This window comes from Nicotiana tomentosiformis, chromosome 5 (genome assembly GCF_000390325.3).
Source record: "Nicotiana tomentosiformis chromosome 5, ASM39032v3, whole genome shotgun sequence".
NCBI classification, from domain to species: domain Eukaryota; kingdom Viridiplantae; phylum Streptophyta; class Magnoliopsida; order Solanales; family Solanaceae; genus Nicotiana; species Nicotiana tomentosiformis.
Window position 1 is genome coordinate 134715164 of NC_090816.1, and position 25833 is coordinate 134740996.

The 25833-nt window shown below is 34.0% G+C and overlaps 1 protein-coding gene across 6 annotated transcripts in view; it reads left to right on the forward strand.

Annotated features, from left to right (window-relative positions):
• The first annotated feature begins 3659 nt into the window (after positions 1-3659).
• LOC104096413 (TMV resistance protein N-like) overlaps positions 3660-25833 on the forward strand; it is a 36376-nt gene continuing 14202 nt past the window's right edge. The window contains exons 1-8 of one of the 6 annotated variants that reach the window (XM_070175405.1): positions 3664-3947; positions 6324-6859; positions 8326-8959; positions 9281-9403; positions 11071-11349; positions 12474-14162; positions 14302-14460; positions 14859-15227. In XM_070175405.1, coding sequence (XP_070031506.1) covers positions 6357-6859; positions 8326-8959; positions 9281-9403; positions 11071-11349; positions 12474-13688 — 2754 coding nt within the window. In that variant the 5' untranslated portion in view covers positions 3664-3947; positions 6324-6356 and the 3' untranslated portion in view covers positions 13689-14162; positions 14302-14460; positions 14859-15227. Of the gene's footprint in view, positions 3948-6224; positions 6860-8325; positions 9404-11070; positions 11350-12473; positions 14163-14301; positions 14461-14858; positions 15228-25833 lie in introns of those variants that run through there. The other 5 variants (XM_018770877.3, XM_070175404.1, XM_070175403.1 and 2 more) reach the window with 5 other exon arrangements.

Here is a 25833-nt window from a genome sequence, read left to right on the forward strand (position 1 = left end):
CATACTCTTCTCCCTTGTTCTCTCTTTTATGTAAATTTAATTAATTAAAAAAATAGGACTCCCCTCACCCACCCCATTACCTATAGCAGTGAAAGGCCGAAGGCCTCAATCGGGAAACGGCAAGCATGGCGAGAATCTTTTTTGCAAATAATAATCAAAACCCTTTTTCTTGTTCAGTCTTTTCTAGGTTCCTTCCGGGTTTAATCGAAAATTGATATTGGAAAGAGATTTTTTCATTCCTTTATGTGAGAAGCAATTGCAATTGAAAGTTTAAAAGTGGTGAGTGAAGAGGTTAGAAATAACTGTAAGCCTCTATAAAGTGTAGTGAAATATGTAGAGGAAAGAATAAAACGTTCAACTCTATCTCGCCGAAAAATATGGAGAATGCCGAAGCTAATTTTTGGCCAATCTATAAGTAACACAACCGGAGGAAAGAAAAGAAGAAGAAGAAGAAGAAAAAACAGAGAAAATAAAAATAAAAAGTAGTACTCCTATATTTTATAAAAATAATATAAAAATAAAATTTCAGCATTCTCTCTCTTTCTCACTCTCCCAAGGAGAATGACATACACTCTCTTGTGCCACATCAGCACTAAAGGTATAGTAATTTTATTTAAAAATAGTTTAGAGGGGTAATAGGATCCCCATATAGATAAAGTGTGTAGTTGGAAATCCGACTATAGGTCAGGAGGTGTTTATGTATTTTCTCTATTTTTAATAGTAATTTTCTTACATCTATATTCATACTATGTGCTGAAAATATTGAGAGTAGTTGAACCCACTAGCATACAATATGCTGCATCATCCACTAGTTTAATATGCATATTTTATTTAATCATATAAAAATTTTCGGTGCCAAACAAAAAATAGGAATTTCAATATGTGAAATTTTTGAAAGAATAAATCAAAAAGAAAGAGAGAAAAAGAAATGTACTTAATTAATACGCACCATGTGATGCCTAGTTTTAGAAAGAAAAACATATAAGATTGACATAAGATTTGAACTCACAATCTCACTTAGAGATATGCACCCAATATTATAGTATATGATCTGGGGAGGAAAGTATGTGTTTACGCCCTACGGAGTAATACTGAATAAAACCATACCACATATAATGCTACATTATCCAACAATAATAATTATATGGAGTAGAGCCCATATTTTTAGAAACTTTTCATTTTTGGAGTGATACTTAGTCGGAAATATCATCCGTTGTCTTAGTACAAAGACCACAATATATTCATACAGTTTTCGTTTTCTTTCTTCAGACAATTAACTAAATCCATCTTCATCATCATCTTCTTCTTCTTCTTCCTCTGCAAATGTTGAAAGCTCTTTTTATTAGTATTTAGTACTTTTCAATACAGTACTTCTTAGAAATTTAAATTGAGAAAGATTTAAATTTTGATAAACTTCAAATTGGAAAAAGACACATTCCGTGTTATTTCTAGGCCCACTTATATTTTCATGGTATGCCCAAAGAAAATATAAGGAGCAAAATAGACGGTAGTACTTTTGATTGGTTATTATGTTCAACTACAATAAAGTCAAGCCGGCGTGCGTTGTTAGTGACAAAGAAATTACTCGGATATTATCTTTGTGAGCATGTAATTTTTGCCCCACTTGAAATTGCTCCTAAAAAGTCCAAAGTTAGTCTTCTAATTAGTTTTGAGTTTTATAGAATTTTTAAGGATTTTTCTCTATTTTGTTGTGGGCATTTTATGGCATTTAGTTTCATTTTCGTAATTAGAAATACTTTAAATCATGAAAATGTCCAAAATATTTTTTATTACGTTTCTAGGTCATTTGATCACTGCATTATTAGAAACATTTTAAACCATAATTTTGGTGATCTTTCACCCATTGCATTTTAATTGCATTTTTAGTTTTAGAACTACGTGTTAAATGCATTGTTAAAATTATGAAAATCACAACTTACATTTAGCTATTCTTTTTTTCTTTTTACATTTGTAGTTAGTTAGTCAATTAGTTAATTCAATATTTTAATAGGTTAATTTTAGATTAAAACAAATGAATAGGTTAATTTTGTAAATTAGATCTTTACACATATAGCCAGCCATATTCATTATTTACCTTTTTTAATCATATACATAGATTATACGTTCATTATATATAGTTATATATATATATATATATATATATATATATATATATATATATATATATATATATATATTAATATATATATACATTCACTGATTATTTTTAATTTAAGCAATTGGATGAGCGGCTATTTGGGTTAATTTTTCAAAAGAAAAAGTTGGCTGACTGGGGTCGGACAAAGAAGATTAAAGGAGAAAATACAGAAAAGTGAAAGGGGTAGTGGAAAATAGGGCTGCTTATCGGGCGAATTGGGCGGTTAATTACTCTTAACGGTTTGGCTTAACGGTTATCGGCTTTTAAATGTATTAATCCGCTAGCCACCCGATAAGATATCGGGCGGATTGGTATCGGTTTAGCTCTTATCGGGCGATTTATCGGCCTAATTAAATCTATATTGCGTGCATTAATTGTTTGTTGACCGCCTAGCATACAAATTCATAATAGAAAATTACACATTGAGTCCCGACAAATATGTCTGCTAACGCCTACATAAGAATGATGTAGTGTGTCATGTGTTATAGAGTGAAAAAAGTAGAACACATTGTAGGCTAGATTACATCCCAAAACAGACTATACATGAGTCCAGACATACATGTATATTAACGCCTACCATTAAATTCCAAAGCAGACTACATTACATGAGTCCAGACATACATATGTCTGTTAACGCCTAGCATACAAATTCAGAATAGGAAATTCCAGTCTATATTCAAAGTGAGTCCAGGATACATATTTCAAAATGATTAATCCATAAGTGAGCAGAATACACAGAAATGTTTGGCCAGCAGCTAACGCCTAACAGAGCTTGAATTTATGCAGCTTCAAAGTTCAAACAACAACTTCAAATTTCTAACTTAAACTCTCAACCAAGCATTTCACGCTATATCATTAACCATACAAACAACACAAAGCAAAAGCCAGTTATGTATAGAAATAGGGATGGATTATAAGTAGTAAATAATTTACAGGAAATGCAGATGCGCTATTTCCCCAGAACATAATTCAAGACAGTACTATCGTCAATATTGTGGGATAAAAGTTGTGGCAACAACACTGTTGTTCTTCTATTAAACATAGACAGCAAGCATTAGTTTTAAAAAAAACAAAAGCAGAGGTGAACCATAGACAACAATTTAAACAATCTTATAGTAGGGTGGGAGAATAAGCTAAGCAAATAGCTGGAAGAAGTGGAAGAGTTTTTGATATTTAATATATATATATGAATAACTCCAGGGCTTCAGGACGTTCTAGTTGTATGTATTCTTAACGGGTTAACGGGTTATCCGTTAAGAAAATTGAATAATCCGCCCCTAAACCGATAAGCCGTTAATAAAAAAATTTCAATCCTTTCCCCGTCCGTTAAACCGTTAACCCGATACCAATAAGCCATTAAGCTTCGGTTTCGATTCGGTTTTCGGTTTCGGTTCGGTTTTGAACACCCCTAATGGAAAAGAAAATTAGGAAGAGTGCCCTAACAATTTTTACTTATCCTCGTAATTTTTTTAATTTTTTTTACTTATAAATAGGACTTTTGTCCTCATTAGACCGGGGAGGCAGCTGAAAAACCAGATCTGAAATCCAATTACCAATAAGCTGAAATTTCCTTGGAAAATTTGGGGTTTAAGACAATACAAAGGCGTCAATTGAAACCAAGTTCATCTTCAGATCACTGTGAGGTTTCAGATCACTATTTTATTGGTTTTTTCAAAAACTGAATTTGCTTTTCAAATTGCTGCTGTTCGCTGGAATTTTTGCTGAGCTTCATCCTTACTGTTTTCTAGCCTTTATTTGGCTCAATTCAGCTATTTACTCCGCCTAACAGGTATGAAAGCTCTGTAATTATTTTTTAAATGATAAGAAACATTAACTCTTTCATAAACTCTGGATGATCTTAGGCTGTGATGAGTTTTCTGTTAATACTTTATGGAAAACAAGGGACATAAGCTAGTCAAATTATTGAAGTAGCTACATGGAATTGGTTTAATAAAATTTAGGAGTTCTAGTCGGCATTTTAGCATTTTTAAAGTGTTGAAGAGCTTGAATCTGATTCAATTTGTAAGAGTCTGAGAATTCGATTCTTTGTTTTAGTTCTGAATTGATATGGATAGCCTTGTATGTGTCGATCTGTTGTTTGGTTTGAAAAATGGGCATTTTAGATTTTAAGTTATTGAATACTCTGCATATTTGTTTAGAAAATGGTTTAAGTGTATATGACTTGGATTCTTCTCTCTTGTTTGGTAGTTGAATTGTAAAGATAAATTGTAGTAACTGAAGGATACATGTTTGGAATGATATATGGCTTTTGAATGGTGTTATTTGCTTATGAATGTTATCAGTGTATTTAAATGTTTACTCATGTTTAACTAGGGGAAGAATGAACGCTATTTTCTAGTTAGTACTTTGGATCTAATTATTCATGCTTAAATTAGTACTATAGATATATTAATTCCAAGGCAACTGAATTGTTACAGAAGTAACTGGGAATTGTTATAGAAGTAACTGAAACAGGTCATGGGAGTTTTTGGCTGATAAAGTGATGCTAACAAGAATTGGGTTTTGGTATTGAACTATTATTTGTTGGTTTTAGTGAGCTGTGGGTTGATTTGATTTTTTGGAGAAGAAAGCATGTTTGGGTGTAGGTAACAGAGCTGGTCCAACTTCACGATTCCCTTAATGTTAGCCCGTTAATTACTTGTAATGTAGATAATCCTGTCAACTGCAACAGTAGCTAAGTGCTATACTTCCTCCACAATAACTCCATAACCCATAGCCTTCACAATAATCTCAAATTTAGGAGTTGAACAATTCACTCGCTAATATGCGTTTAGGTATGATAAATAAATAAATTATCGTGACTATTGGTACGGTTCCCGTGGTATAGTCATGATGCGTAACTCCAAAATTCAAGTGCACGCCCACGTGACTTGACCTTACAACTTCAAATAAGTTAAAAATAAACATGTTGTAAATCGCGGGTACGTTTCACGTGGCGCGGTTTGCAATGTGTATAAAACGACAAGTGTACAACATTGTAACTTGTTTTAAATAATTCCATAAATACTAAAAGCGGTTTTAAGTATATAATTAAAAGCGGTTGAACGGTAAAGCGCACAATAGGTCTAAAACATGTAACAATCAGATAATTAAGCCGAGTGTAATTGTAAAGCGACCGTGCTAAAATCACGGAATCCGGGAGTGCCTCACACCTTCTCCCGGGTTAACAGAATTCCTTACCCGGTCTTCTATGTTCGCAGACTTCAAAACATAGTCAATTTTCCTTGTATTGGGATTTAAAATAAATGGCGACTTGGGACGCCATAAATAATTATTCCAAGTGGCGATTCTATAAATTAAATAAATAATGTCATTTCAATAATGTCACTTAAATTGAAAAAACTTCTTATCTTGAGGTGTGACAACCTTGCTTTTAGTCTTTAACATATTTTATGATTCAAATAAACAGGCTCGTAATTTGTTGAGTAGTGCATTTTATTTAGGTTCTTTATTAATTCAGTCTGTTGAAGACTGAGAAATATTTGGATCTAAAGGTGTGCTTAATGGTCAATAATGTGAGATAAAAATCATGAAATTTCTTGTTCAAATAAGAACGCTAGAGGAAAAAATCATTAGGTGATTAATTTTTATCTGTGTAGGTCTCCAATAAAATAGTTGAGATGGAACGAGCTAACTCGGACAATATAATCATATAAAAAATAAAAATAAAAACGAGAAATATTTTGCTGGACGAAGACTTTGTCAACCTTCGTAGAAAATTAAAATAGAAAAAGAAATTCAATTAATGGGGTCCTTTTTCTTTGGCAGAGAAGAGAGAGAGGGACGTTTGTGTTTGTGCTTTGGAGCAATAATTCAATTCAATGCATCCACTTGTACTTTTAGCTGTCCATTGTGTATATACAGTGGAGTATTGATGCGGTGGTCTTTAAAGGAATTTCCTACTTCCTTCTATTAAAGTTTAAAGAAAACAAAACAACAATAATTCAAATCAACTGGAGTAAAGCATTAAGAAGAAGAACAATAACAACAACTTGAAGTGCTAGTAGCTAGTTATTTCTATGGAGTAGAGCCCATCTCATACTAACTTTTCTTATTTGAAGTGCTAGTAGCTAGTTGTTTATATCTTTCTCTCCTATTATCATCAGTTGATCTCTTACCACAGCTACAATTTATCCACATACAGGTTTTATTTCTTTTCAGATAATGAACTGAATCAATGGCATCATCTTGTGCTTCTGCGAGTACTTCACAGTTTCCTCGGTGGAACTACAAAGTCTTTCTAAGTTTTAGAGGTGAAGATACTCGAAGAACATTTACAGGTCACCTCTTCAAAGGCTTGGAAAACAGTGGAATATTTACGTTTCAAGATGATAAAAGGCTAGAGCATGGCGCATCAATATCAGATGAACTCTTGAAAGCTATCGAACAGTCTCAAGTTGCCCTCGTCGTTTTCTCAAAGAATTATGCAACATCGAGGTGGTGCTTAGATGAGCTAGTGAAGATCATGGAATGCAAGGATCAATGTGGACAGACTGTCATACCAGTCTTCTATGGTGTGGATCCATCACATGTTCGGAAACAGAGGGAGAGCTTTGCTGAAGCCTTTGACAGACATGAAACAAGCTATAAGGATGATGATGAAGGAATGGAAAAGCTCCAAAGATGGAGGAATGCTCTAACTGCTGCCGCAAATCTAAAAGGATATGATGTCCGTGACGGGTGAGTTAAAAACACATAGTAATTTCTTATAATGAAAAAAAAATGGAATACTACAAAGAGAGGGTTGTTCAAGTGCTAAGCACCTTACCCAAGGGCGTGGCCTAGTGGTCAATGAAATGGGTGAGAACCATGAGGTCTCAGGTTCAAATCCCAGCGGAGGCAAATACTAGGTTATTTCTTCCCATCTATCCAAGCCTTGGTGGATAGAGTTACCTAGTACCTGTTGCTGGTAGGAGGTTGTAGGTATCCCGTGGAAATAGTCGAGGTGCGCGCACGGTTATCAAAAAAAAAAAAAAAAGTGCTAAGCACCTCCAACTCCAAACCCTTGGGTTGCGGGTTTCAAGTTACCATAGGAGCAAAGTGAGGAGCGGTTTTCATTCAAATGTGGTTGCTTATGTGAAGACTACATATTCTACTATAGAAAAAAAATTTGTATCTCAAAAATGAGTTAAACAGAATAGACGCTAAATAAATTTATCATATTTACAAAATAAAAATTAAATGATGGAAACTTAATCAATTTATTTTGCTAAGAATACTACTTACACAATCTAATTTCATTGTTTGTCATTTAGACGTTAAAATTGTTTTTATTTTTTCCTGAAAACAAAAAGGAATGATGGTTGTTATATATGTTTCTATCCGTAAGAAGGTATTGTTCCTATCAATATAATTAGAGAGAATAAATAAAAGAACACCTTAAGCTATTCATGTTTTGCTATTACCCCTGAAATCTGAAATATTACGTTTCCTATTTAAAACCTCAGGGAGTGCCACTGAATGGAGAGTGGCTTCACTTCCTTGTAACGTGCAAAAGCTAAAATTAACCTAAAAATAGAAGCCATTGACATTTTTACTTTATGTATTGCATATTAATTATTTATTTCTTTTTTCTTTTCTTTTTATTTTTTATTTTCTTGAAGTAAACCAAGTTGAAATTCGTAGCCCTAAAATAAGAGCAACACCAAAAATAAATTAATCAAAAAACAAAAGAGAAGGTGCAAAGTTGGAGCACTGCTCTAACTGCTACTGCAAATCTAAAAGGATATACATCCGCCATGGGTGACTAAAGAATATATGCAACAGTTTATTTAAAATGTACTTTAGACGTTGGATATGTTTTATTTTATAATTTCTGTAAAACAGAATGACAATTGACTAATATGTTTATGTCAGCCAGAAGTCACTATAGTTCCTATCACTACAATTCCTCAATAACATTCTTGCACATATAATATTTTGATTGCTCCTTCAAGCGTTTGTTTTATGTGCGTAGTCTTTTAATCATATCTATGCAAATTAACAATATTTAGTAGCTCAGTTTGTTGACGAGAGTTCGATTCCTCACCTTGCAATCTTCTCTCCCTTTCCCCTACCCCTATGTAATAAAAAGTAATAATTATGAAATGCTTACTAATACTTGACTTTCTTACATTTATCCACAATTAATCTTCTTATTTTCGTAGGATTGAAGCAGAGAATATTCAGCAGATTGTCGACCAAATTTCCAAATTGTGCAATAGTGCTACTTTGTCTTCTTTGAGCGATGTTGTGGGAATAGATACTCATCTGGAGAAATTAAAGTCCCTACTTAAGGTAGGAATCAATGATGTTCGGATCATATTGGGGATTTGGGGCATGGGCGGTCTAGGCAAGACGACAATAGCAAGAGCCATTTTTGACACTTTATCTCATCAATTTGAAGCTGCTTGTTTCCTTGCGGATATTAAAGAAAATGAAAAACTGCATTCCTTGCAAAACACCCTTCTCTCTGAATTGCTAAGAAAGAAAGATGATTACGTCAATAATAAGCTTGATGGGAAGCGGATGATTCCGGACAAACTTTGCTCTAAGAAGGTGCTAATTGTGCTTGATGATATAGATCATAAAGATCATTTAGATTATTTAGCAGGTGATATTGGTTGGTTTGGTAATGGCAGTAGGATTGTTGTAACAACTAGAGACAAGCATTTGATAGGGAAGGATGATGCAATATATGAAGTGAGTGCACTACCTGATCATGAATCCATTCAATTGTTCTATCAGCATGCTTTCAAAAGAGAGGTTCCAGATGAGTGCTTTAAAGAGCTTTCATTGAAGGTAGTAAATTATGCTAAAGGCCTTCCTTTAGCCCTCAAAGTGTGGGGTTCGTTGCTGCATAATTTACGACTAACTGAATGGAAAAGTGCTATAGAGCACATGAAAAGTAACTCTAATTCTGGAATTGTTGATAAGCTCAAAATTAGTTATGATGGATTAGAGCCCAAACAACAAGAGATGTTTCTAGATATAGCATGCTTTTTGCGAGGGAAATATAAAGATTACGCCATGCAAATTCTTGAGAGTTGTCATTCTGGAGTTGAATATGGATTGCGTGTCTTAATTGACAAATCTCTTGTATTTTTTTCTGAAAAATGTCAGATTCAAATGCACGACTTAATACAAGAAATGGGTAAATATATAGTGAACTTGCAAAAGAATCCGGGAGAACGCAGCAGACTATGGCTCGTCAAGGATTTCAAAGAAGTGATCAACAACAATACAGTAAGTAGGCTAAACAATGCAATAATATTTAATTTCTAATTTTTGTATTCCAAAGACACATAGGGCAGTCAATTCCAATTATTTGTTCATCTTGCTTCATCTTCTTGCAGGTACGTCCTTTTAGTTGTTTACTTTAGTTAGTAGGAGAAGCAAAAGTAATAATAATTGCCTAATTAGCAAAAAAATAAAAAAATAATTGCCCAATTTGTTTAGTAGCCTCTTTAATTTATGTTGCCTAATTCGTTTTTCTTATATTTTTTAAGCAGTGGGTTAGTCTAATAGCCACTTAATTTGTTTGATCCAATTTCATTCTTTGGATTAGCATGTTATAGACATGAGTGAGTTGCTCTAGTGGTAAGCACCCTCCACTTCCAACCAAGAGGTTGTGAGTTCGAGTCACCCCAAGAGCAAGGTGGGGAGTTCTTGGAGGGAAGGAACCGAGGTTTTATCGGAAACAGCCTCTCTACCACAGGGTAGGGGTAAGGTCTGCGTACACACTACCCTCCCCAGATCCCACTAGTGTGATTATACTGGGTGGTTGTTGTTGTTGTTGTTGGATTAACATGTTATTACATAATAACTCAATCAGAGATTCACTTTACCATTGTTTATTTTTTCTTATTTTAAAAAGTTTCTACAATATATTGGTATTGTTTCAATTACAATTTCTTTCTATCACAGCATGAAGCTTACAGACTTGACTCTAATGAACTTCTAAGAAAAATGTAATACAATCAACCCTCTCTATAACACTCTCGCTTGTTCCGATATTTTTTGGCTTTTATAGTGAATGGCACCTGTAACAACATTTGGGGTTTAAATATTTTTTGACCGTTATAGATAAAAATTATCCAAAAATCAACATTTTTTCCTTTTCCAATGTTACATATAAAAGATAAGAAATTTATTCAAATTTAAAATCTCAGAAGATATGCATATTTCTCTTGTTAAATATTGAAAAAAACTAATACATTATTAATAAATCCATAACTAAACGTATAAAGATTTAAACTCTAAGTCACAACACATTTTAAAGCTACTTAAAAAAATAAATTCTTTCAAGATTAATGGAAGAACTTTGTAATTGTAGTTTATTTCGTAGATTTTATTATCTTACTAGCAATATAACGCTTGAATTGACGAAGATTTGTGTTCCAAAATTTCAGCAAAAAAGTATCCAATAGCTTTCTCTTGAAGACAACTTAATTCGTTTTTCTTATATTGTTTTAGCGATGGATTAGTCTAGTAGCTTAATCTTTGGATTAACTTGAAAGTTTTATGACAATTTATTACATAATAACTCAAACAGAGATTCACTTTACCATTATTTTTTTATATAAATAGTTACAATTTATTGGTACTGTTTCAATTACAATTACTTTATATCACATCATGAAATGCTTATAGGCTTCACTCTAATGAACTTCTAAGAAAAATTTAATAATAGAAAATAAAACTACTTTATATCACAACATGAAAAGCTTATAGACTTGGCTCTAATGAACTTCTAAGAAAAATTTAATAATAGAAAATAAAACTGTAGAATTAATTGCAAAAAGTATTTTTCCGAAGTTACATCAGTATTTCTTAAAAAGTAGTCATATTAGCAAGCGGATTTTATACTACATTTGAAATTATACTTTGTAGACTAATGATCTTCTTACCAGGGAACCATGGCAATGGAAGCAATCTTTCTTCCTTATTTCAATTCGGGTATATTACGTTTTAGCAAAAAGGCCATGAAAAATATGAAAAGGCTTAGGATATTAAACATAGAGAGGTCGTTGACCTGTGATGGTTCCATTGAGTATCTGCCCAACAACTTGCGTTGGTTTGTCTTGTATGGCCATCCTTGTGAGTCACTGCCATCTACATTTGAACCCAAAATGCTTGTTCACCTTGAACTCTGGGGTAGTTCACTGCATTATTTATGGATGGAAACAAAGGTACAATAGTTGAGTTCTATTTTATTGCCATTTATTTTTCTCTCTAACTATCTTTGTCCTTTAATTTAGTGATATGAACAAATATTATTGCTTTTGTCACGTATTATTTGAGGTACTTCCATTTTTTAGTTAGAATTATGATGCATGTCTTTAAATGAACAAAAGTTACTCCCCCGGGTTCATAATAAGTGACTTTTTTACCTTTTTATTTTGGTCCAAAATAAGTGACCTTTTACATAATCTTTCCAAACTTTGCCCTTGTTTACAAATCCCAATTTGTCAAGTTAATAATATGCTAATTTTAATTAAGGGTAATTTAGTAAAACTACCTTTTTATAGCAGTTAGTATTTTCTTAAGGGGTGTGCTAATGACCAAAATGTCACTTATTATGGACCGGAGGGAGTGTTAATTAATAAGCTCAAATTATTTCCATCTCAAAAGAAATTATTGTATTTTGCTTTATTTGGGGTTGTTCTCAGTATTATTGTAAGATCTTTATGTCCTTTTTTTTTTCCAAATCTTCCCATCGTCATTTTATCTAAGAAGCTCAATTTGAACTCATTCAAATATTTCTCATAGTAAGATTAGATTCATATGAATCTAATCCTAGGGTTGTACATAGTGGGACGGAAGGAATACTTATTTGTAAAACAAAAGGAATTTATTGTGTACAACTATTTTCTCGAATGACATATACGCTTTCATATATTGCTTCCGGAATTAACATTTCGGTTTCCCCATTTTATATTACACTTTTTTAAAGAGAGAAACACTTTTCTCTTTGCTACACTTTTTTTCAATCATGTTAAATTACAGTTAGCAATATTTTTATTTTTAATTTACCTTTTCTTAACAAGTAATTTTCCATATATAAAAAATAAATTTCTAATTTCGCACAAAAATAATGTGTTGGCCCTCATAATTCAAATGCTATCATTCATTTCTTGTCGAGGGAGTAACAAATACTTTTAGGAAAGCTAGCAATAAGTAATTAAGTATTTACTCATTTGATGCGCACAAATACAAATGATAGATAACCAAATATTTTATTATTGGAATCCTGCGGAGCAGCAAAATAGGTTCTTTTTTTCCCTCTCTCTATCTCATTATGTGTTCTGAACAGCATTTGCCGTCTCTACGGAGGATAGATCTCAGCTCCTCTAGAAGCCTGATGCGAACACCAGATTTCACGGGGATGCCAAATTTGGAGTATTTGAATATGTTATATTGTAGTAATCTTGAAGAGGTTCACCATTCCCTGAGATGTTGCAACAAACTCATTCGGTTAAATTTGAATTATTGTAAAAGCCTTAAGAGGTTTCCATGTGTTAACGTGGAATCTCTTGAATATCTGAGTTTAGAATATTGCTCTAGGTTAGAGAAATTTCCAGAAATCCACGGGAGAATGAAGCCGGAGATACAGATTCACATGAAACACTCTGGGATAAGGGAACTACCATCATCTATTACTCAGTACCAAACTCGTATTACCAAGCTAGATTTGAGCGGTATGGAAAAACTTGTAGCTCTTCCAAGCAGCATCTGTAGGTTGAAAAGTTTGGTTAGTCTGAGTGTGTCGGGTTGCGTCAAACTTGAAAGCTTGCCAGAAGAGATAGGGGATTTAGAAAACTTGGAGGAGCTTGATGCCAGCTGTACCCTAATTTCACGACCTCCATCTTCCATCGTACGCTTAAGCAAACTTAAAATCTTTGATTTTGGAAGCTCCAAAGATAGAGTGCTCTTTGAGTTCCCTCCGGTGGCAGAAGGATTTCGCTCATTGGAAACTTTGAGTCTCAGAAACTGCAATCTAATAGATGGAGGACTTCCGGAAGAGATTGCATCCTTATCCTCTTTGAAAAAGTTGTATCTCAGTGGAAATAATTTTGAGCATTTGCCTCGAGGCATAGCCCAACTTGGTGCTCTTCGAATCTTGGACTTAAGAAATTGCAAGAGGCTTACACAATTGCCAGAATTCACGGGGATGCCAAATTTGGAGTATTTGGATCTGGAGGGTTGTAGTTATCTTGAAGAGGTTCACCATTCCCTGGGGTGTTGCAAAAAACTCATTCGGTTAAATTTGAGTTTTTGTAGTCGCCTTATAAGGTTTCCATGTGTTAATGTGGAATCTCTTAAATATCTGAATGTAGGAGAGTGCTCTCGGTTAGGGAAATTTCCAGAAATCCACGGGAGATTGAAGCCGGAGATACAGATTCACATGAAACGCTCTGGGATAAGGGAACTACCATCATCTATTTCTCGGTACCAAACTCATATTACCGAGCTAGATTTGAGAAGTATGGATAACCTTTTAGATCTTCCAAGCAGATCGGTAGGTTGAAAAGTTTGGTTAGTCTAAATGTGTCGGGTTGCTCAAAAGTTGAACGCTTTCCAGAAGAGATAGGGGATTTAGACAACTTGGAGGAGCTTGAGCAGATATGACAATATAGTATACATTTTTTGTTTTTTCCTTTTGCTGGCTTATGGGATACATCCAAGGCAAATGGAAAAACACCAAATGACTATGGGCTTATTAGGCTATCTTTTTTCCGGAGAAGTGAAGAAGTATGGACTTCGTTTGTTGTATAAAGAAGAACCTGAGGTTGAGGCCTTGTTACAGAATATTGCATTGGGATAAGGAGGAGCAGATATGACAATGGTGAACAACATGACTCCGTGACAAATGAAGCCAGTTGATCCTCTTCTAAGAAACAAAGTTCACATTCCTAATTTTCAGGGGAGCTGTCTTTGAGAATCTGCAGCAACAAGTAGAAAGGCCATTCTCTTCAGAAACTTTGCAGCTTTTTCCTACTTGGTATTGAAATTTGTTTTTTTCTCTTTTAATGTAATTATCTCCTTCTATTAGCTACAAAGTCTTCTTCCAAAATCAATATATTTTTTCTTCTCATTCTTTCTTACTTTTTCCTCTTTCGTTTTCTTTCCCCTATTTAAAGGAGCTCATCAATGGGTGATGTACATATCAACAATGAGTTTTTATCAATTGATTCTCCATCTTAACCATGGTGAGTTAAAGGATTCCAACAAGTATAACTTTTTATGCTCAAATCAGATCCTGGTATTGTGGAGAAAGCTGAGTACGAGATGAAGTTGAGGTTCGTTCTCCCTCATGATCTCTCTGTTCTTTATGTTTTTTTTTAGGAAAAAGTGAAAATAAGCAACAAAGGCTTTGTGTTAACTTGCCTATTACATCAGATGAATAACAGAATACTAGTTTTGTGGTAGAATTAAAGGCTCACGATCATTTAAATTTCTTGCAAAATATTGAATGCTAGATTATTATACCAAATGTTACTTAGAAGCCCCTTTCTTTCAAGATTGTTTGCACTAGCTAATTCATCTAATATGATCGTTTCAAATTAGGAATATCTGATCTTTTTTTATCTTAATGTCTGTTGTTACTTGTTAAAATGGATCTTGATAAAGCAATAACATCTATATCTCTTTATTACTTATAAGTGGTTTTAACAAGTTCACTCTTTTGCTTTTGCAGTTCAAATGGGAACAAGGTATTTTGAGAACTAAACGGATGACACTGCATATGAAGGAAGGGCACAACTAGATTCTTGCCGTAAGAAAGAGATGCAGGAAAGAATGGACCAAAGGGGAACTATTTCCAGGAACTGAATGTAGCAATTTCACCTGTCTACCCGGTGTATTTTTTCGCGAAGCTTGCTATAAGGTGGCTCCGCTGACTTAACATCTTCACAGTTTTAAGTAAATTAAAAAACCTTTTAGCCATAGCAAACACCTTTTTTATGTCCAATCAACAACAAAACCTTATAAACTCAATTGTAACACCATGAAATCACCTGATCAACATTCATTAGCTTTGTATTCTTTGACGATTTCGGTTTCATAACTCTTTCCCCTGCAGTTAAAATATGTAGTTAGCCCGATTGCACCCCAAGGGCGCAGCGGAGTATTAAAAAAAAGTAGTCTTGGTAGTCGGAGTTACGAGTTTGTATAAAGTTTGGTTCAAACATCACCGTTGTAAAAAAAAAAATAGATACACACATTAGAAAGAAACAGATACCTTCGCAAATTTGATTGGGAGGTACTGATTTCTTCTTCTTCAGTTGGCGATTAGCCTCTCGTGTCATCTTTGGAGCTTCTTATAAATTATTTTTTTATCTTAGGTATAATTCGTTTAATAATTTGTTAATCATATTATGCCTACACTATAGGAATTAGAGTTGGAACAGAGTTATTAAACTAGCCAAAGAGTTTTGGAGCTAACAAAACTGTCTCGATAAATATACTACAAACAACTCGTAGTATTCAGAGGCGGAATAACTATGAGATCACTGTAGAAATCTATAAACTTTAAATTATGGATCCGCATTTGCTTACCGTTAATTTTCCATCTCATTTATCTTGGCTGGTTGTGCCATAATTAAATCCACGGTGGGACATTGTAGGATTAGTTTACGTAAATGTGCTTGTAAATTGAATAACGTGAGCTAACATTGTAGACAAATTCTACTCAAGAGACACATTAACAAATAAGAAAGAAAAACACTGAATCATCTTTAGTTAATTGTGTCAAAACAACCTAAGATATTTAGAAACCAAAGAAATTTAATTGAAACATAATACATAAATCTTCTTATGACATGTGATATTGTTCCGGAACTGTTCCCCGGAACTTCAGCTGAAGAATAAAACAGTGCATTACTTGTAGCAATTAGTATCTACATTAGAGAACAATAATATTTTTAAAAAAAGGGGGGGGGGGGGGGGTGGTTGAATCACTTCTTCCTTGGCAAAGAAAAATGGCGCCCACCATTTTTTTTTTTTGGCGTTTTAGGGCCAAAACAGGTATTCATGATGATTTACAATTTTTCGTGTGCTAATGTCCACGCCGTCGTCATGAATTCGTGCGACTGTCTATGAATTGCCTAAAATTTTATGGGCCCAAAACAACCTAATTAACAATAATCATTGATTCGCCATACCCGTTCATCATTTGTTGGCGTTTTAGGGCCAATACTATATGTTGCATTATCCACTAGTTTAATATGCACATTTTATTTAATCATATAAGATTTTTAGGTGACAAACAAAAAATAAGAATTTTAATATGTGAAAATTTTGAAAGAATAAATCAAAAAGAAAGAAAGAAAGAAAAAGAAACGTACTTAATTAGTCAATGTTCTCTTAAGAATATTAAGAAGAAGCTTCACGAAAAACTCCTACTATTTAGTTTCTATTAGGAGAAGTCGGAGGTGGATCCAAAATTTTGGGAAGATAAGTGCGCTATTATGAAGAGGTGAATCCAGGATATAAATTATACAAGTTCAACGTTTGGTTCTTACTATTGCACCATTACCACTTTTTGAATTATAAGTTCAAAATTATTATATTTTAATATTAATTTTCTTACATCTATATCCATACTCTGTGCTGAAATATTGGGATTAGTTGAACCCAATAGCATATTATATGCTGCATTATCCACTAGTTTAATATGCCCATGTTATTTAATCATATAAGATTTTCCGGTGACAAACAAAAAATAAAATTTTTAAAAGAATAAATCAGAAAAAAAAAAGAAATAAAAAGAAATGTACTTAATTAATACGCAGTTTTAGAAAAGAAAAAAATAATAATAAGATTGACATAAGATTTGAACTCACATTCTCACTTAGAGAGATGCACTCAATATTATATATATGATTTAGGGAGGAGAGCATATGTTATCGTCGTGGAAGTATTACTCAATGAGACCCTACCACGTATAATGCTACATTATCCAATAGCAATAATTTAAGGAGTAGAGCCCATCTTTTTTAGAAACTTTTCATTTTTGGAGTGATACTTATTTATTTCTTGTCTCCTGTTTATAACTTAATCGAAAATATCATCAGCTGTTTTACTACAACGACCACAATAAATAACCCAAGTTTTACATAAGAAAGATTTTACGCTAAAAAGGCAGCAAAACTCTGAGCTACATATCTTATTTAAAAAGTTAGCATCACTTTACTATTAATAAGGGAGAAAGAGAGGTGCCTCTGGAAAAAGAATAAGCTACATCCGGTTGCAATTCGGGTCAGAGGTTAATAAATGGGCATGATTTCCTTACAAATTCGGGTCATTTTGTACTACTAAGGCTTAAACCAATTAGAAACAACTTTAAGAAATAGGAATCCAAGAAAGCAACTGATTCTTTTTGCAGTCTTTTGAATCAAATTAGTAGTTCAAACTTGGAAATTAAAACATGGAGGATTTTAAACACGTCCCAAAATTGTGTGCCAATCTTGACAATATAGATATGACTTCTCCAATTTATTATACAGGTATTTTTCTTACTATTCAAATTGAAAAGTAACAAAATCTGGATATGTTACTGGGCTAACTATGCAAGTACTCATTGGACTTCAAACCAGTTATATATTATTTTAACAAGAATTCCAGTTATATATTCATTTAACAAGAAAATAATTGTATTAGTTAAATGAATGGGATAACTGGTTTGGAGTTATAATACGAAGTCAATTATAAGTAGTTTCTATCTTAATGTATTAAATGCTCATTTACATTTCTCAGTCATTGCCTACTTGCGTTTAGATAACGATGCTTAGAATTTGCTTCAGTTAATTTGATAAATTGTTATGAGTAATTAGTTAATATAAAAAATTATTTCTCTCACCACATTTTACTGAGTTGCTTTAAAAGCCTTTTATATTATACTAGAGGATTATTAATTATAAACTATTACAATTAGAATCGAAAAGATAACACAGTATATAATAAAATAATATAACTTTGTTTAAGTTGGGTCCGGGCAACCCCACTAGTATTTACATATCCTTCAATCTCAGCAATTATTATATTTGAAAACATTACCTTCACTTAGTTGACAATAAAAGTCTTTTTTCGGGACGTGTCTATGACTTGTCACGCATTTTCTTTTACAAACCTACCTGTTAATATTTTTGAAATAATATTTTTCTTCGATTAAATAGTAAAAGATAGAATTCACAGTGTAAATAATAATATTTTTAATAATTTCAGTACAGAATAACCCATAATCACCCCAAAACTCGGTGTCACAAGTGCATGAGCATCAACTAAGAAGTAAAATAAAGTACAACATCTGTCCGGAATACTACTTAGACAGAAAAAATATAAATAACTCTAAAGGAGACTCTGCTGGTTACGGGTCGTACTATGGAATGCAACTCACGTAAGTTCCCGCATGCATACGCGTCTTTGATCTCACAAGGCCACTAGTCACATATGTACCTGCACAAAAATATGCAGCAAGTGTAGTATGAGTACGTAATCAACGTTTACCCAGTAAGTATCTACCCTAACTACAGAGAAGTAGTGACGAGGGGTCGACATCGATACTCACTAGTGGTCCAATAATATCAAGTACAGTAAGGAAGTGAGAAAATACGAGGCAAAGTAAATAAATAAAATAAATAAGTGTAAATATGTGGTACAATTATCCTCCTTACAATAAACTCAAGCTCTTAACTAGCAAATTTCTTCTCAGCCGGAGCATAATATATATATATATATACTGGATCTCACCAAGGAGGTTGTTATAATTCGAATCAGGGAGAAATTTACAGATACCCCGGCTTCTTGCCAAAATATTACACACGATTACATGAGGATATGATATAGAAAATGTCGAGGCGTACGACCTGATCCAACATAAATATTTAAATTGTGCACTGCCGAGGGTCGAACGGCACAAACCATAGATGCATCTATTAAACTGCCGAGGCGAACGGCCCGCTCCCATGAGAGTGTGGTACATAAATCCTGCCGAGGCGATCGGCCCGATCTCTTAAGAGTGAAATACATAATCTTGCCGAGGCGAACGACCCGATCCCATAAGAATAAGAAGCTTTGACGGGTCCTTGGCCCCACTCACGAATAAACGTGCGAGTTATAATTTCTTTTATATATATATATATATATATATATATCACGGAAACATGCCGTAGGAGGAGTAAAGTTATTCGGTGACTAATCGTGAAATCGTGAAGTCTCTACATTAGCAAGTCTGGTCTCAAGTAGAAATATAAAATAAGGAATTAAGCAAGCAAGGATAATCCCTATAGTACAAGTACAGCATGGTGTGAATCTAAGTCTACCAAGACAATAATATGAATCTAAATACGTACGGACTCTCGTCACCTCATGCGTACGTAGTCTCCGCAATAAGTTGTACACATCAAATATACCACCTAGGGGTAGTTTCCCTCTCACAGAGTTAGACATGAGACTTACCTCACTCCGACGTTCCAAAACACGCTCCAACACCGCCCTAACACCTCGAACCGGTGACCGCCGATCCAAAACTAGTAAAATAAGATGTAACCCAATCAAAATATACTCCAATACTCATAATTAATCAATTTATAACAATTTCCAACTTCGCTCGAAAAATCGATAAAGCAACCCTCAGGCCCACGTGTCCAGATTCTGAAAATTCTCGAAGACAAGCACTACCCATAGCGCTACGAACTCAAATATATAATTTATTCTCAATTTCATGCCTAGATTCGTGATCAAAATCCAAGAATACCAATTTCTAGGTTTTTCTTCAAAATCTCAAATTTCTACAAATTATCCATGAATTTTCAAGCCTAAATTCGTATATTTAACTCACAAGTGGTAGAAATCACTTACCTCATTATGGGCAGTGAAAATTTTGCTCCAAAATCGTTCCAAGGTCGGCTCTCATGGAGGAAATGAAATGAAAATGGCCAAAATCCCAGTTTATAAAAACCTCACTGCTCAGCAATCTTCACACCTGCGGTGCGTTGGCCGCATTTGCGCTACCGCACCTGTGGTGCTTGGTCCGTTTCTGCGGAGGCCTTCAAGCCCAGGGAGGGCCGCTTATGCAGATGGGAGCCCACTTCTGCGGTCCCGCTTTTGCGGCAAGCGTGCTGCTTCTGTGCCCAGTCCCGCACATGCGCCTTTCCTCCTCGCACCTGCGCATTCGCGGCGTACAAAATTCTGCACCTGCGGTCCCTGGCCAAACTCTTCAGAGCCGCTTCTGCGACCGAACCCTTGCACCCGCGGGCTCGCACCTGCGACCCAAAGCTCGCAGGTGCGGTTACACCATAATTAATGTAACCAATAGCCCTTTTGAATTTCCAACTCAATCCGCGCATCGTCCGAATGGCATCAGGCCCCCCTGAGGCCCCGTCCAAACATACCATCAAGTTTGAAATTATAAAACGGACTTGTTCGAGCCTTTAAATCACATCAAACAACGCTAAAAACACGAATCATCCAATTCAAACTTAATGAACTTTAAAACTTCAAACTTCTATAATCGATGATGAAACCTATCAAATCACGTCCGATTGACCTCAAATTTTGCACACAAGTCATAATTGACACTGCAGACCTACTCCAACTTTCGGGATCAAAATCCGACCCCCGATATCAAAATGTCCACTCTCGGTCAAACTTCTCAATAACCCTTCAAATTTCTAACTTTCGCCAAATGACACCAAAATGACCTACGGACCTCCAAATCCACTTTCGGACGTGCTCCCAATACCAGAATTACCATACGAAACTATTCCCAAATTTGAAATCCCAAACGGATATCGATAATATTGAACTACACCTCAACCCAATTTTTATGAAATTCTTCCAAAATGCCAACTTCTAAAATAGGCGCCGAAACGCTCCCAGGTTATCCAAAACCCGATCCGGACATACGCCTAAGTCCAAAATCAATATACGAACCTGTTGAAACCTTCAAATCCCGATTCTGAGGTCGTCTACTCAAAAACAGACTTTAGTCAATTCCTCCTACTTAAAGCTTCCGAAATTAGAATTTTCTTTCCAAATCAACTCTAAACTTTCCGAAATTAAATTCCGACCATGCGTACAAGTCATAATACCTGAAGTGAAGCTACTCAGGGTCTCAAACCGTTGAATGACATGCTAGAGCTCTAAACGACCGGTCGGGTCATTATACTTTATTATAACTTTCTTAACCTTAATAAATTGGGAATAAATCTGCGACTAAATTTCATTTGTGGTCATTCAATTTTATGTTTATTACCCAAAAGTCACTTTTCTTCTTCTTTTTTTTTTTGTTATGTAAAGTCAATCAGTTTGTGTTCATTACCCAAAAATCATTCAATTTTGTGTTCATTACCCCAAAAAACTGAGAAATATTTTGCTGGACGAAGACTTTGTCAACCTACGTAGCAAATTAAAATAGAAAAAGAAATTCAATCAATGGGGTCCTTTTTCTTTGTGTTTGTGCTTTGGAGCAATATTTCAATTCAATTGGGATAGGGAGACTCTTTCTTTGTATCTTCATCTATCCACTTGTACTTTTAGCTGTCCATTGATACAAAGGTGGTCTTTGAAGGAATTTCCTACTTCCTTCTATTAAGGTTCAAAGAAAACCAATAGTAACAATAATAACCAGTTGAACGAAAAGAGTAATGTCAATTGACGAAGTGACGTTAAGCATCCCTAGCGGTAAGAAAAGAGGGGTCGCGATAATATCATCTACGTTCGTACTGCTCTTCGTTGAGTAGAATCGATAAGACTTGACTCGCTCCTAGCCACTACGGAGTACCATAGCATGTCGGGAATAAGGGGGGACATACTCGATATGACTACTCTCTTTGTTGGGGGCTTGTCGCCCTGCTCTTCAAGTTACGACTTACAAGTATCTGTTGGTTCACTATTTTTTAACATATCTGTACAACTTATGCAAAATTGTGCATACGCCACTGGTCGAACTGTTCTTTTATATCTACTAAATTTATCAACCTATCTCAAGTTTCGCTTAGTCTTTGAGAAAAAAAGATTGAATTATTACTCATTGCGGTCTAATTTGATGAGATGGAAGACCGCCTAGACCAAATTACTAAATTCAGATCCATCAAGTACCAAAATGTATATAGGTAAAGTTAAATTTGTTGTATGCCTAATATAGCTTGGGTTTGGACAATTTTTTACCTCAAAATTTATGAATTGAGTTCCTTTCGGTGTGGAACAAGATTATGAACTAGTTATGAATTTAGCTTAGATTCATGAATTTGGGAATTTGGATACTGAACATTTATATAGAGTTTGAATTTCCACCGTTTGTTGGTAGGACATGTATTAAAAATATGAAATTGAGGAATATTGTTATGGATGTGATGAAAAAAAAAAGTGATACTCCCTCTATCCAATTTTAATTGTCGTTTTTGCCCAAAAAATATTTCAAAAAATCTGTGGCTTTAAAAAATTTAACAAAATTATTATTTTTTCTTTCAATTTTCCTCTTGCTATTGAAGGGATTGAAAGTATCCACTTTTGAATTTATACCCCCTTTAAGAAAAAATAAATGAAGTATATATTTTACAATTTTACCCATAATAATAATAATGGTATTTCCAAAAGTCTTGGAAAATAATTTGAGAAATGAGTAGTTAATAATAAGGATAAAACAGAAAAAAGATAGTCTTTCTCTTGATTTAGTATAGTGGACAAATAAAAATGAAAATGTAACAGAGGGAGATTAGTAGTAGGTGCTCGCTTTCCAATATTAGCATTTAATAGTCAAGGAAATAAATAAGGTTGATTTAGTAAATTACGGCCACTACTTAATACTAATGTTTTCTTAATGAATTTAATTGCTGATTCAATTGTATTTAACACTCAGAAGGGAAAATGCACTGCAATTTGCAACAAGCGACAATGGATATAAGTAAAAATAGCACGAGCTAGCCAGTTTTCAGACTGGTCATTCAAAAATAGTCAGCGTTTGCAAAGTCATTAAAAAATAGTCATTATTTTGCTGCAACACGGAAAGTTCCAGCATATATCAAAATTCCTTCTTCTTCCCAAAAGGAAAAAAAAGTGAAAATTGTTATAAGAATTAAGAAATATCAAATTATGGTGGATGTCTACTCTTCCTCCATGATCTTTATCTCAAATGCTTAATGACATATTTTCTTCACTGTTCATGCCTATATAAGGGCCTTGTAATAGATAGAAAAATACACACAATTGAAGAAAAAATAAGAATCTCTTCTCTTTTTCTCTATATATATCTCTTAGCTTGTTTTTCCTTGTTCCATATTGTTACTTTGAGTTATATTTTATAACATGTTATCAGCACGAAGTTCTAGCCAACTGAGTTGTTATGATGCGGCCAGCGCCGGTAGCGTCATTTAATGTTAATAATATGGTAAGAACGATGACGGTATAAGGTGTACAACTCCAACATATATTCGGCCATCACGGTTAGCCTTTTCTAATTAATTTTCAAGTTTCTTTACACTTTGCTATTTATGTTTACATACATGAACAAACTTGCTTTACGGAAAAGTTTTTCTTGAAAGTTCATCAAATCATGTAAGGATTTTTGGTGTAAAGAACGATAAATATTTTTTCTATAACAAGTATTATGTTCCTATGTGTTAATATTAAGAAACACGAAGTGAATACTTTTGAGAGAGCAAATATTTTTCCTTTCTATTTTATCACAAATCTCTTCCATCTTAAAGTGGGATAATTATCACAAAGGACACGTAGATTTTAATTGATTATGTGTTTTTCTATATTTGCTTGATACTTTTTATTTGATTGAGTTTAGTTAATGAAAGTTCGCATATGCAAATTAAATTCAATCGCCACCAATATAGTAAAAACTCGTCCCATAAGTCTAAAATAAGACATGATTTTACCGTGGAGGTATGAATCGATGTGGACATTGTAATGGATGAAATTATAATCGTCATCATTATGGTAATGAGAACAATAATGACTCTCAAAATAATCCCTCACTTTGTGAAAGTGATGCTTGCCATTGATATGGCATGAGATTTTATAAAGCACGCATGGATTATTATATTCCATTCTTGAAGTGAATATGAAAACAATGTGATAATCATTATGAATACATATTCATTCTTGAAAAAATATGAACGTGCTAGTGGTAGTAAATATACCACACTCATCTCGAGAAGGGGGTTTGAGATGAAATAAGAAAATAATGTCATTATTATGGCATGAATAGTCATTGATCATGTACCTATTGTACGCCAAAATATTTTGGCAATGTGATTATTAAAGAACAACAATAATGTAAGAAACACATCTTGCATCTAATTTTGACCATGACCATAATGGTATAACTTTATCTTTAAAAGAGATATTCACCATATAGATGTTGATGAATATATAGTAGTACAAAATTAATTGAAGGCTCTAGAAGAGCTACTATAACTCTGCCTAAGGGAACAATACTTATTATAGAGAATGCAATGTTCTCCTCCAAGTCCAAGAGGAACTTGTTGAGTTTTAAAGATATCCGCCGAAATGGATTTCATATTGAGACAATAGATGAGAATAATCTCGAATATCTCATTGTTACCAAGAATGTTTCTGGCCAGAAAAGGGTTATTGAGAAGTTTCCATCTTTATCTTGTGGCCTGTATTAAACAAGAATTAGTGCAATCGAGGCACATTCTATCGTAAATCAAAAGGTTACTGATTCCAATACTTTTGTACTTTGGCATGATCGATTGGGACATCCTGGATCAATTATGATGCGACGAATTATAGAAAACTCAAATGAGCATCCATTAAAGAATTTAAAGATTCTTTTAAATAATAATTTTTTTTGCACTTTTTGTTATCAAGGCAAGTTAATTATTAGAGCATTACCAACAAAGGTTGGGACTGAGTCCCCTGCGTTCTTGGAACGTATACAAGAGGATATTTATGAACCTATTCACCCACCTAGTGGGTCGTTTAGATATTTTATGGTCTTAATAAATGCATCTTCTAGATGGTCTCATGTATGCCTATTGTCATTTCGCAACCTGGCATTTGCAAAATTAATGGTACAGATTACGGGCACAATTTTTCGATAATCCAATTAAGTCTATTAGACTTGATAATGCCACTGAGTTTTTATCCCAAGCATTTAATGATTATTGCATATCAATTGGAATAAAAGTGGAATATCTTGTAGCTCATGTTCACGCTCAAAATGGCCTTGCAGAGTCTTTGATTAAACGTCTGCAATTGATAGCAAGACCATTACTCATGAAAACCAAGTTACCCATTTCAGTTTGGGGTCATGCCATTTTGCATGCAACAATGCTAATTCATCTTAGACTGACAAATTATCATAAATATTCCCCGTTGAAATTAGTTTTGAGCCATGAACCTAATATATCCCATCTAAATTTTTTTGGATGCATTGTATATGTGCCTGTAACACCGCCATATCGCACCAAGATGGGTCTCCAAAGAAGGTTAGGAATATATATTGGGTTTGAATCGCCCTTCATTATTCGCTACCTTGAAACATTAACGGGAGATTTGTTCATTACTCGATTTGCAGATTATCGATTCGATGAGGTATTTTTCCCAAAATTAGGGGGAGAAATTAGTGAAACCAAAAGTGAAATTTTGTGAAAAAATACATCATTGTCTCATCTTGATCCACGTGCCTTTATTTG